General features: G+C 41.6%; 1 protein-coding gene across 1 annotated transcript in view; it reads left to right on the top strand.

Annotated features, from left to right (window-relative positions):
• The window catches only part of CPNE4 (copine 4), a 329,018-nt gene extending 325,575 nt beyond the window's left edge, over nucleotides 1-3,443 (top strand). Inside the window, 1 exon segment of the mRNA XM_038570851.1 lies at nucleotides 1,683-3,443. Within this exon segment, the coding sequence (XP_038426779.1) occupies nucleotides 1,683-1,817 (135 nt within the window). The 3' untranslated portion in view covers nucleotides 1,818-3,443.
• Nucleotides 3,444-14,312: the final 10,869 nt, after the last annotated feature.

The following is a 14,312-nucleotide window of genomic DNA, read 5'->3' as shown; positions in this document are numbered from 1 at the left end:
TAGCCTTTATGTGAACTGTGGCCAGAGAAAACGATAGGAATGACTTTCATAGCTACCCCAGTGTACATGTGGACCATGCTCTAACACACAACCCTGAATAGACATTTATAAACTAAAAGAGCATTCATGGATGCCAAGTGCCTAACATGTCATGACATCTTCAAAATGTGAGAGGTAACTTTAGAAAAACTCCTTGACGTGTTTTCAGATTGTCTTTAAGATACATGTCTCTCTTTTGAGCCTCCTAGAAACTGTGTAAGATAAACTCAATCCCTATCCTTTGCTATTTTGTCTCTAGGAACATTGGGGCTTAGCCAAGTTTAATGGCTGAGTGGCAAGCCACATAAAGAAAGAAAGAGCAAGAAACCAGGTCATTCGACATTGAGTCTAGCCCTTTCTTTTCTTTGCTAAGGAATCTCAGACACTCATTAACTGGTTCCTTGGTTTCAAGTTTTCAACTTCAATAATAGCTAATAATGAGGCTCCGGCAATTTTACTCGCCCAGGGATTGGAAAGTTAGTACCAAATCCCAGAGCCAGAAGTCAGATCCAGCTCTATATGACTCCAGAGTCCATGCAGAAAACCAACCTCCACCTTCCTCTACCCCAAATCATACAGTGAGATCATAATGCTGATAGGATAAAGACTACATTAATTAGTGGTATTAAAGACCCTCTATCACCTAACCTCAAGCTTATTTTCCAACTGGAATACTCCAACAATCCTGCATCCCCAACACACACACACACACACACACACACACACACACTTCCTTCAGCCCCATCAGATTACTCACTGTGCTGAGAATGATCAAATGCCATTCCCCTTGGAAGCCTGCTGTGATTTTCTCTAAAATGATGCCATCTTTTCATTTTCTGTGTTCTGGTCCCAGGGTGTTTGTGACTCTAGAGCAGTGCTTCTCAAATCTCAGTATGCATAGGAATCATGCCAGGGTATCAAGGTAAAATGCAGATTATGCTTCAGTGGCTCTAGAAGGGGTCTAACATTTACATTTCTATTAAGCTCCCATGCGAAGTGATACTGCTGGTCTGTAGCATGTACTGTGTTCAATCAATCTCACAGTGAAGTTCATCTTGGCCACACTAGGCTCCCCTCCTTAATGGCAAGAACCACAAACTCATAAACCCTTAGCACAGTGCTTGGAATTGAATCCAAATTGGGAACAAAACTTAAAGAAAATTCATTCTGCCCTCCAACTTTCACCCGTCCTCAGATGTGAGTAGTTTATTTTAATTTTTTAAATTTTTATTTATTTATGATAGTCACAGAGAGAGAGAGAGAGAGAGGCAGAGACACAGGCAGAGGGAGAAGCAGGCTCCATGCACCAGGAGCCTGACGTGGGATTCGATCCCGGATCTCCAGGATCGCGCCCTGGGCCAAAGGCAGGCGCTAAACCGCTGCGCCACCCAGGGATCCCAGATGTGAGTAGTTTATATTCTGAGACAGACATTGAAAAATATAATTATGAAATTAAAAGTTCGCTTTCCAACAATCTGACAATCTTGCTTAGAGTAGATGCTCAACAAATATCGAATGACTAAATGAATGAATGAGAGAGAGAGGCTGGGTGCTCAGAGCAAGATTGCAGTCTTTTAGGCTGACTCTGGATCAGATTCCTGTGGCCAGGTGCCAAAGTCACGGTGATTTCTTCTTCCCTGCAGGCATCTCCAGCTGCCCTGGCAAAGAGCGTGTTGGCTGAAGTCCCAAATCAAGTCGTGGACTATTACAATGGCAAAGGGATTAAGCCAAAATGTTCATCAGAAATGTATGAGTCTTCCCGGACACTGGCACCATGAACTCCACATACTTTTACAGAGTTCTGAAATACTATACCTGCTAATATTTAATACTTCTACTACTCCTGTACTTAAAAAGACACACACACATACATATTTAAAAAATAGCACGTTTTGGTGATTTTTAACTAACTGACAATTTTTTTTGCATGTGTAGCCCTGAGGCCTGGATCTGTTAAGCTCTTGTACTGTTAAAGACTTTTTACAAAGAAACATGGATAATTATAACTTACTCTTTACATTACAGCATGTCGCCTTGAAATAAAATGTTATCTGTATCCGTTTTTTATACAGGTTTGTTGAAATTTTGCTAAATTTCTTATTATCTTTACACTGTAAAGCATTTTGACACATTTATTGAACGTTGATAGCCAAAACATAATTTGGTTTTATCTGCTACAGGATGAGAGACTTTTCAAAATGGCAGATGCATGGACTGTATTTTGCATGTTTAAAATAAAAAAAAAAAAAACCCACACTGTTTTTGCAATTGTTATCTATAATCCCTCCCTGCTAAGAATGGTCTCTTTATTGAAGAAGAGGTTTATCCACCTAGACATAGTCTTCTAGAAGTGGGTCTGGGGCACCTAGCCCAGTACCTCTCAGACTTTACTGTGCACACAAATTACCTGGACATCTTGTTAAAAATCTGGACTGTGGTGCAACAGGTATGCATGGGCCTGAGATTCCGCATCTCTAATTAGGTCTCAGGTGATGCCATTGCAGTCCACATCTAAGAGTCCTGAGGTTCTAGACTCCAGGGTACCACCCCAGAGACCATCTGACACAGGGAAGCACCTAGTCTGCTTGAGAAGGGCACTTCTCCCCTGCCAATAGCACAAAAGTCCCGCCAGTCTCCGAGGTGGGAATAGAAAGTAGTGAAACTGATTCCAGAAGCTGCATACCCCAAATCAGTATCACTGCTTTATAGTCACACCTCTTCCTTAAACAGACTAGGGAGTGTTCCTCCTGGCCAGCCTCTGTTCTCTTAAAGGAGGCATCACAGAACCCTAGTGGAATGGTCCCACTTTTATGTCAATCCCTAGGAATGACCTCAAAGAGTCTTTGGTGGGATCGCAACAACAGAAACTTGTCAGTGGCAAATGGCCATGCAGTATGGTTCCCCAGAAACCTGGTCCACCAAGTTGATCTTTAAGCTTAGCGTGGGGCTTCCTATTGCCTCTTTGTATCACTCCTGAGAGCAAATTCTATCAGCAGAAATGCCTAGAATCATTGTTTTGCATGGAGGTGTTTTATTTTGATATGAACTGGCCAGTCTTAAACCAGAAGAATGAATGTTTCGCTTTTATAGTGTTCTCACAGAGAAATGGACAAGTGTTTTGCAAGTATAAAAGGCATTAGGAGGAATTTATTTTTAGAGACATAGGGAAGTAAATCACAAGGCAAAATAGATCTGTTTGTTGTTTGTTGTGGGAGGAAGTATTAATAAGCAAATCAAATGCCTTGTATGGTTTCCAGTGTTATAATTATAGATCCTAACCTTGCAAATACATGTCAGCCAAATGCACAACATTTTGGGAATGATGGTAAAAAAAATGTATGACCAAAATAAATCATAAATATTTAAACTGTATTGTTTTATTAATAAATTGGGTACTTACAGAACTTTTTTTTTGAGAGTTATAGTCTTGTTTCTCTTTTCAAGGCAATTCACTAATAGTGATTTCTTTCATGTAGACAACATGACCTCGGATTAGGACTAGCTCTTTCACAGTCCCCTAGAAACAAAAGGATATTGTTTTTAACGAACAAGGGATTAAAATATTTAGACCCTCTTGTACAGAATTACCTGATGGTGGTTTCTAATCCCAAACCGAGACACCTGTTTCCAAGTCAATGTGCCTGGAACATAGTAAGCACTCAATAGGTATTTAAAAAATAAAGAGATGGCTAATTAAGTGAATTAATTAATGAGTAGAGTGGTTAATGTCCCTCATGATTGATTTCAAATCTATTGTAGATTTAACAGGTGAATTAAGTGTATGGTTGCCAATCAAAATGATGCACTATGTCATTCCCCAAATATCTGTTGGGATCTATTACTTTCACGTCAGGATCCCTGGGATCTGTGAGATAGGGTGACAGACAGAGTCCAATTTGCCTGGCCAGAACCTTATGGCAGATTACTTAACTTTTCATACCCAGACTGAAGCCCAGCTCAAAGAATAATAGAAATAGTAGCTAATAATTATTGAGGGCTTATTGGTGCCAGGTACTGTTCCAAGTTCTTGCTATATACCATCTCATTTAATTTCCCAATGGCCCTATGAGGTAGATAATATTATTAGTCTCATTTTGCAGATGAGAAAACTGAGACATAGAGAGGTTAGTTAACTGACCCAAGGTCACACAGCTATCAAAAGCCATAGCGAGAATTTGAACACCCTGGCTCCTGAGCCCATTTCCTAATCCCAATTTCAGCTGCCCTCCTGACACGATACCCATCTACTTGCCATAGTAAACAGTAAACAATTAGACCATTTGAGAGAATGAGGCTTAAAACATGACCTTTGCCTCCATTTCAGAAATTTCTCTCTCACCTGGTGATCTCAGCTTTTTGATGTGGGCTCTTGGCCTGTTGTGACTTAACACCCCCCCGGGGGCAGGGAAAGAGCCCCGGAATTCAACCATTTCTTCCCAACTTCCTGCCATGAAGGTAGGAGGTCAGACATTACAAACACAATGCTCCCAGGAGCTGAGTGAGCCATATGAGCGACTGAGGAGGACTAGGTTTCAACAAGGGACATAAGGAGTAGAGTGGAGTGAGGATGGAGAGAAACCAGAAAGCATGTGTCCCAAAGAAGGTCCAGTTCTGGGGGCCCTGCAAGAGTGTGGGCCCAATGCAGTCAGCCCATGAGTTTCTCAAGAGAATTGGGAAATGTGGTATTTCACATAAAACCTACCAATTTGTAAATATGGTAAATTCGTTCAGAGTTCAACAATTGTTTTAAATATCACAAGGGCCAAAGGAAAAATACCTCTGAGCTTAAATTGGCTTAGAGGGCAAATATGGAACCACTGAGTTATATCTATGTGTGGTCTGCCCTCCACGGAGCCTCAGTAGATAACATACAGTCCAAAATTCTTGGGGATCACAAAGAGATTTTATTTCTGTGGTTTATATCTACCGATATTTGCTGTATTCAAAATTGAAGCTGAAAATATTTATTAATTCGTTTACCTAACAATAACAAACCCATTGCACACCAACATAAATATAATATTTTTACTTTAAAAAACTACATTTCAAAATAAAATTAAATTAAAAACTATATTTCTGGGGTGCCTGCTGGCTCAGTCAGAAGAGCATGAAACTCTTGATCTCAGGTTCGTGAGTTTGAGTCTCACGTTGGGTGTAGAGATTACAAATGAATGAATGAATGAATTTTCAAAACCAAAAATAACGAGGCAAGCAGCATTATAAAAGCCAGCTGGATTCTCATATCTCCTTCTGCATTGATCCTGTTGTGTAATGATGTTTTGGTTGAAGTACAATGAAGAGAATCTAGCCTTGTATGGTAAGGGGAAGAGTATTTTCAGCCTTCTCAGACAATTGTGCTAATTCTTTCCACTGCACCAAATCTCGACAAGTTTCTTAGAGGTTAGTTGCAATGTGGAATACAAAATCATACCAGTAAACCCTTCTTGGCATTTTTCAATGTGCTTTTACCCATGCATGACTTTGTAACATCATGCACTAGTCACTTGGAAAATATTGATCCACTAACTTATTTAGATGTTCTAAGTACTTAGTTTATTTTATAATATCAAAAAACTCACATTCTTTTGCTGCATAATATCACTGCCTATCTCATCAGACAAAGTATTGAGAATCTGTCAAATTATAGTGGCAGACTCTGGTTTTCCAAACTTTTAATCTTTGCTAGAAAGCTCAGATGTTTTCACTGGCAACAAATACTGTTTGTTGTTTTTGTTGAAGTGACAGATGCATTTCATTCATTTTCAAGAAAGTATCTCTCAGATACCCACATTGGAATAACTAGTTTATATTAGTCTTTTTTCCAAATAAAAATGGTATTCTGTGAAAAAACAAAAAAGCAACCAGTTTATGTCACAACACAAGGGCACATGTGCCTTTGTTGGAGGCAACCATCTTTGGTTGGACTGCAGTAGGCATGCTGTATGGGTGCCTTGCATTTTATCACCCAAATTAGGAAAAAGACATGGACCCAAGGGTCAAGACTTAATAAAAGTATTAATTTTTCTGCTCCATCAAGACCACCCTTAAGTGAGACCACATATTCTTTCCTGTAAAAGCGTGGCAGTGAAAAATAAAATGGCCACTGGTAAAGTGTAGTGCCACCTTCCTGATGTGAGCTAAAACTCCAAAAGTTTGCCCACCAATGCTTTAGCACCACTGGAGAAAATGTCAACACAATGCAAAAAAGTATATGACATCTTCGTGTTATTATGAAAATAGTTTTTACCTCACATTGCCCCTAAAAGGGTCTCAGAGACCTTTGAGAACCACACTTTGAGAACTGCTTGCTCTAGACCGCTTACAAAGAGTATGTTTGTCTGCTATTTCTTGCATTACGGATTACCACAAGCTTAGTGACTTGAAACAACACATATTTATTATCCCACAGTTTCTGTAGGTCGCAAGTTCAGGAAGACAGCTAGGTCCTTTGCTAAGGCCTCAATAAAGCTGAAATCAAGGATTGCATTCTACTGGATGCTCTGGGAAAGAATCTGCCTCCAAGTGTATTCAGGGGGTTGGGTGTGGTTGTAGAGCTGAGGTCCCATTTCCTTACAGGCTGTCAGTTGCAGGAGGGGGAGTGGTCTTTACTCCTAGAGACTTTCCACATCCCTTTCATGCTTTCCAAATGGCCCTTCCAGCACTAGTAGGTCCCAAACCTCTTAAACATTGAATCTCTCCAACTTCTATGGCATCCTTCTGACTCCAGCCACAGAAAGTGCTCTGCTTTTAAGGGTTCACGTGATTAGACTAGACCACCCAGGTAACCCAGGATTCACTAGCCTGAGATCGGTTCCTTTACCTTCTTCAAAGGAGTAGAGTGCAGTGAGGGAAGCCCCTGCTGTCTTAAAATATCCCATGCTTATAGATTCCAGGGGATTAACGGTTGGAAATGTTTGAGTGGCCATTCTGCCTGCCACAGAGAGAATGCAGCATATTGCCAGATGATTCTAAAAGGAAATGTGGTGTGTTCAAGAACCGTAAAAGGGCTACCCACGGAGACAGAGAATATAAGTGAGGTCAAGGAGTGGTGGTAAAAATATCCACTGATTCCAAATCTCTGCCCGGGAGAGCTCATTCTACATCTGTTTGAATACCTCCCTTTTTCAGTCTTTCCAGCACTTGCTAAATACCAATTCTGCACTAGGCTTGAGGATGAGGATGAGGAGTGGGAGGGGGTTGGCAGGGATTAGGCTTGGAAGAAGCAGGAGGAAAAATACATGGTGTCTGCTGTGCTTGCAACCTAGAGCTGCTCTCTTGTTCTAGGACTTTGGAATCTTATTGCACATATTACACATGCCTTAGCATTTAAGACATAGAATATCTAAAGACTTCCTCAAGAAGATGTGCTTGAGTATTGAAAGTGGAAGAGTCGAGGGAGACAGGTAACAGGTAGGGACACATGTGAAAAGAAACAGCAAGGCTGCCAGCCATTCACAGCAGCATCCTCTGCTTTGCCCCACCATGCAATGGATCTCCAAATTAGTCCTCAACAATTCTACTTTCTAAATATTTCCATACCCTGCGCCCTCCTCTTGAGCATGGTTCAGTGGAAATACCTAGCGTTTTCAAGCCAGGATAAGTGGATCCAAATCCAAGCTTTGCTACTTAAGGGTTGGATTATCTCTCGAGTCTGTTTTTCCATGTGTGAACACATCTTACATCTGATTTCCACTGCCCAATCCTTGCCCATTTGTTCTGGCCACCCCACCTCACACTGGGATCTAACAACCTCTTCACACCGCATTTGGTTTTTTTGGGTTTTGGTTGTTTTTTGGGGTTTGTGGGTTGTTGTTTTGTTTTGTTTTGTTTTGTTTTGTTGCATTTGTTGAAATATCCCCTGCCATCCCTTCACTCAGTTGGCTTGTACTCATTTTTGAAGTCTCAGCTCAGATTCCAGCTCCCCTCAGAAGCCTCTGGACTCAGCCAAGTATTCATCCTTCCAGTCCCACCTTTCGCCTGTACATGCCTCTGTCAGAACCTCTCTCTCCAACTAGAACTAAGTCTCTCTTACAGGGCAGAGCCCTGTCTCATCCACCTTTTCATTCCTCATCCTACTATTGGCACTCGATTCATGATGAGAATGTGCAGGAATATATCAGGAAGCGGGGGGGTACATTCTGATGGGAGGGAGTGAGGTATATGATAAAACCTTGTCATCTCCTGAGAAATGCAGCCGCCGATCACAAATCAGATTCCAGGGCATTAACTTCCATTACACCGAAATTCTCAGTTTAACACAAATATTTTCAGGCAAAGGCCATTAAGGACAACAAACTTAGAACATGACAGAATGTAGCCAGTGCCATAATTCCATAATTCCATAATCCAGATGTCTCCCAATCTTCTTCAGCTTTTCATTAAAACCCACAATAGGACAGAATGATGGAAACGTCTTGGAACTGGTAGGGATGGTGGTATCCAACAGTGTGAACGTCACTGCGTTGTCCACTTTAGGATGGCTGGTTTTCTGTTGTGTTATGCTATGTGCATTTCACCCCAGCTTAAAGCAAAACAAAACACGCTTTAATACCCCCAGCTTATTTGATTACCAGGCAGTCCAGTCATTCACCAGGTTTCCCATCCAAACCCAGCCTCACTTCTCACTTTGGACCAGGCTCCAGATTCTTCTGCTAATCACCTCCTGCCACTCATATCTCATTAACACATTTCTGGGCTGCTGAATTTTTCTTTAAATCATACTTCACCCCCTGCCACGTCCCCCATCACAGACACAGTTCCCTCGCTGAACTCCCTGAAGTCAAGCCAAGAACACAGAGCAGTTTACTTAACAGAAGCCTTCCTGAATACTTTAACTGAACAAAGGAAATTTTAACGAGGAGATACACTTAAAACTGGATACCTTGTTTGCGCTGAGAACTCACGGATTATAAAATGCATCATTAATTTAACAACTCATTGGAGGAAAAGAAACACTTCATTAAATATTTACAAAAATTTCATATTCACTAACAATGCCATGCATTTATACCCACAATCCCATTCTCCTTTCTTCCTCAGTGTCAAAATACATCTGAGCCTTCTTCACATTGTGGCTTTAAAGTTCTTCTGCCATTTGCAGTTACTCAGAGCACCACAAAGAAATGTTGGGATTTGTAACTATGCTTGGGATCCTGATCTTTTCAGGTCTTCGGGGTGAATAATGTAACTCTGAAGTTTTTGCCCAAGAACACTGAGGTTTTGTATGCATTTCCTATTTGATTAAACTTACAGTGGTTTCTATTTTAAAAGCCTAATGTGGATTCACAAAGGAGTACCAGGCTGCCATTCTACTCCTCTCTGTGTCTCTAATTCCTGGGAGCACAAGAGTATCCAAAAACTGCAGCATTGTTGACAGAACACAAAAATACTTTTCCCCAGAAAGTAAATACAGCTTCAAGTTCTGGCATGATGAATAATGTCTCTAGTCTTAGACAAGAATTTCTGAAAGAAAAAAAAAAAAAAAAGCTTCAAACAAACACTGGTTTCTTACAGTATAGGGGGTGCCCTTTCCCTCTATGCATATATGTACATATATTCATTAACTTTCCATTTTGTAAAATTGAAAGCAGAACCCAAGGTTGGCAGGCTTGCTCTAAAATGAACAAACACGATTTCCCCTGTATTGCTCCCATCCTGGCGGCCAGGGTGAGATTACTAAGAAAGGAAGTTTTCTCGCAGATGATTAAAAGGCATGGTGTTTTTCAAAAGGAAGATCTTGTCTTCTCTCTCACATACCGAATGATTTTTCTGAGTAACATAAAAATGCTAGGAAGGACCTCCTGCATTCATTAACGATCCAAAGGAAAATCCTTGGCAACACGCTGGGATCCACTGGGATTGAAATCCTTGCATCACGGAAAGCAATCAGAGCACCAAATGTCAAACCCAGGTGGACCGGAGTGTGGGATATGAAAAATATGTACACCCGGAGAGACTGGATTAGGCTGAGAAAATAATTTCATAATTGAAACTAATTCATTTAGAGTTTAATAGGAATCAAATGAATTGAAAGGACTAAAAATATCATTAAATAAAGCTGCAGTCCAGAAATTACCAACACATTCAGTCTATGCCTCTTTATTTAATATCCACAGGATCAGAACCAGCTTAGCTGAGCTGCCATTGTGTAGACCTCAGTTCATCCTGGGACGTACGTTTATCCATTGTAGCGAGGAGAGTTAAAAAGCTGGCCTGACCCTCCTAAAGAAGGCAGATGATTAGGAGCAAGAGCTTTGGTGTCAGGCAGAAATATGTTTCCCAGAGAATATAAAATGGAGTTTATCTTCTCTGAGGCTCAGATTCCTCACCTGTAAATGGAAGCAATACCCTCTACCACTTAAAGTGCTTGTGAAGACTTAAGGAGATCATCTCTGAGACATCGGGCTCAGTAGATGGCACACAGGAAGTGGTTGCCAAGTCATTATTTGTAGCATACCAGGCAAGTTGTGTAGGCTAGAAGACAAAAGCATGGCAATAATAATAATGTTAATAATTAATGTAGGCTGAAAAAATGCAAAACCCTGCAGCATTTAATGGTCCTCATCACAGTGACTGGCTTAGAGATAGGCATGTGACCTGCACCAGGCCAGAAAATCCAAACCCAGGACTTGCTGGAGATCTCAGCAGACAGTAGCTTTCATTTGATGTGGCTACACTGCGAGGGCATGAATCTGCAGGGGCAGGATGCCTTCCCTCCACCTCTTGGGAATGAGGACAAAACAGAGGAAACTTTAAGAGCTTAAATAGCAAAAAGAGTTAAGATATCCACTTGATAACCTCTCTCAGCCACTGAAACCCACCTTGTTACTGGAATTTTCGGCCACCAAAGTCCATAAATTCTCTCTTCACTTAATTCAGTTGAAGTGGGATTTCTCTTGTTGCAACCAAAGATTTCTTTTTTTTTTTTTTTTAAGATTTTTATTTATTTATTTGACAGGGCAAGAGAGCAAAAGCAGGGGGAGGGGCATGCAGAAGGAGAGGGAGAAGCAGACTCTCCGCTGAGCGGGGAGCCCAATGCAAGACTCATCCCAGGATGCCAGGATCATAAACTGAGCTGAAGGCAGAGACTTAACCAACTGAGCCACCCAGGCGCCCCTCAACTGAAGATTTCTAACATAGCTCGACCTTGGGCAGACAGGAATGATGGTAGGGCATGGGGAGGGGTAGGCAGTGCTACAAGGCCATTCTTCTCTATTTCCTACCAGCCACACAGAGAGCCCACTTCCCCGACTCTTTTCTGGTCGCTGAACTCTTGTAGAGCTGAGAGGTATCTAAATTAATATATTACTTATCTATTAATATTTTATTGTAAGTATTTGCCTTAGGACCTTGGAGAACAACTTCATCTTTTATTTCCTTGCAGGATATAGCACACAGATAGCAGATGGAACATAGAAAGTATTTGGATATTTGTTGGATGAAATGAACATTCAACCAGCCTCTCCTGCCCTTCTTATATTAGATGGAAAAGAAACAGAGGAGATACAGATAAATTGTTCCTAGACTGGACAAAATGATTTGAGCTGCCACCGCAGGGAAAGGGCAAAAAGACAGGCAATTATAGTGTCTGTCTCTCCTCCATCTCTGGGAAACCCACTGTGTTCCTTCCTGATAGTCTCTAACCACGACTCACAATTTCCCTTTGACATTCATTATATGATGAGTCACTGCATTTTTCATTTCAAGACTAGGAATGAGATTACTTGGATGTATATACATGGAACAATGGAGAGATGAAGATCAAATCCCTCTCACATTCTTGGAAGCAGGAGGGAAATGGTAAAGAAGGTGTTCTCTGAATTTGCTGGAAGTTTGAAGTCGGGGATGGGGGGAACTGAGGAAAGTTTGAGGGAGAATGACTCCTTGTCCTGTAAGTTGGCTTTTTTCTCCTCAAGGAAGGCCACTTTACTTGTGAGTCGAAGAAAGTATCCATTATGACTAGCAACTGCTCTACTGCTTGAGGCCTCCCTACTGCCCAGCACAGGGATCTTCCCCTGAAGATCCCTCCACAGAATCAACTCCCCCAGGAATCCATTTCTAATATATTCCATTTGGTTGCCTGACCAAGTCCCAAACTCCCTTTTGCAGAGGACTTGTATACTTGAAATGACATTTTACATTAGACACTTCCAATCTGTTGATATTTCACTTTAAAGATCATTTCCCCCCATCCTGCTGGCCACAACTTAAGCAAGGAGACATTTTACAAATAACTTCTCCTTTCACTCATCCAAAACATCAAACCAAAGGCCCAGCATCATGTAGACTAGAAAAATAGAATGGGAATTGGGAAACCTGGGTCTGAAACCAGACTGAACTAGGTGCATGCCTTGCTAGGGATGTTTACTACATATGTGGTCTTGGACAACTTACCTAACCTCTCTGGCCACAGTGCTTTCCTCATAGATTACTCTGGGGATTAAATGAAATAATATTTGCAAAACATTTAGTGTCACACTAGACACCATATAAACAGCTTTAAAATAAATTTATTACGAGCACTTTCATTCCTAGTATTGCTACTGTTAGGGTATAACAGCAGTTAGTTTCCAGAGGACACATGTTCTCTCAAACAAATGACTGTTTCCGTCATGACTGACTCCCTTCAAGGAGACTGTTTTCCTTTAAGGCAAAGTTTGCAGACCTACCCCTGGCATTCTCTGCAGTGTCCTGGACTGGAGATTGCAAATTCCAAGAAGAAAGAAAGGAATAGAAGGAGATGAAAAGAGGAGAGATGAGTGAGCTTAGCATGCACGTCTTGTCCAGAAAGGAGTCCTGGTTCCATCCTGGCGGTGTTGATATGATGACGACGATGTTGTCTTCAAATAATGGTAACACTATTCTTTTTTTTAAGATTTATTTATTTATGATAGACATATAGAGAGAGAGGCAGAGACACAGGAGGAGGGAGAAGCAGGCTCCATGCCGGGAGCCCGACGTGGGACTCGATCCCGGGACTCCAGGATCACGCCTTGGGCCAACGGCTGGCGCTGAACCGCTGAGCCACCCAGGGATCCCCAGTAACACTATTCTTATACATGTTGCACCTCTGTGGTATTAACAGGACATCAGCAAACATAGAGATAAAGGAACCTGAGGTCAAAGAATGATGAAGAGATCCCCTAATGTCTTGTTAGGAATCTGGCATGATCATATCAAGATGAAATTGTTCATGGAGAAAATGCCAATGAGAAAGTCAAAAAAAGGATGAGTCAAGATTTTTCACGATTACTGTAATATCTAACAGAAAGTGAATATAACATTTTTAATAACATAAGTAGTCAGCACTTGTTTAGTTGTTACTCTGTGCCAAGTACTGTGTTAAGCACACCCTGCGCATCACTTCATTTAATTGATACTGTGGCCTGGAGAAGAAGTCACTTTTTTTTAAATCACATTTTATGAATGAGGAAGCTCAGAGGATCCAAGTGATTCCCCCGGGTGTATGGAAATAGTAGCAGCAACAGGATCTGAACCCAGACTGTCCGACTTCTCAAACAAGACTGTTGCTAGCCATTATGCAGGTGTATCAAGTCCTCTGCTTCTCCTCTTGCCAGTGGAGGAGGAAGCAGAAGGAACACGTCTGTGAGCAAGCCAGAGCCCTTTTTCTCCTGTTAGACATTTGGTGACTCAAGTTCAGGCTCTTTCACCCCAGCTGTGCACGCCAGGACAAAATAATGGCTCTGATATTGCCTGTACTCTGCTTTGTGTGTCCACTCTCAGGATTTCACATCAGATTTCCATACATTTTCAATGTCTTGTTCAGGAGGTCTGGTTCACATACGAGAGAATTCTCCCTTTCAAAGTGTACACACCAGTCCACTTTGGTCTATTCACAAAGTTTTGCAACTCTCACTGCTAAAACTTCCAACTATTTCTGGGAGAGCTGAGACAATATCCATTACCCTGCCCTTAAAGAGTTTGCAGTCTTGTCAAGAAGACCTGGTTTCTTAACTTGAGGCTTCTCACTACTTATACCAATAAAGAGAACAATACCGTGTAAGAAGATGTGTGCATATGGTCGATGCTAAGAGAGGAGAGGAATTCACAGGCACGGCTGCCCATAGGAGGAGATTACCATGGGGGGGGGGGCGGGGAGCAGACCTTGCAGATGAGGGAAAATGGAAGAGGTCGCATGAGCTGGGAAGGTGTCAGAGGTAAGGGCTGTCGGGCTAAAGGGCCCAAGTGTTCAAGTCTTGCCAAGCGTAACTATGTGCCCTCCTGAAAGACAGTGTGAGACTTCAATAGGAAAT

This window comes from Canis lupus, chromosome 23 (assembly GCF_011100685.1).
Source record: "Canis lupus familiaris isolate Mischka breed German Shepherd chromosome 23, alternate assembly UU_Cfam_GSD_1.0, whole genome shotgun sequence".
NCBI lineage: Eukaryota > Metazoa > Chordata > Mammalia > Carnivora > Canidae > Canis > Canis lupus.
This window is presented reverse-complemented; position numbering and strand designations above follow the sequence as displayed.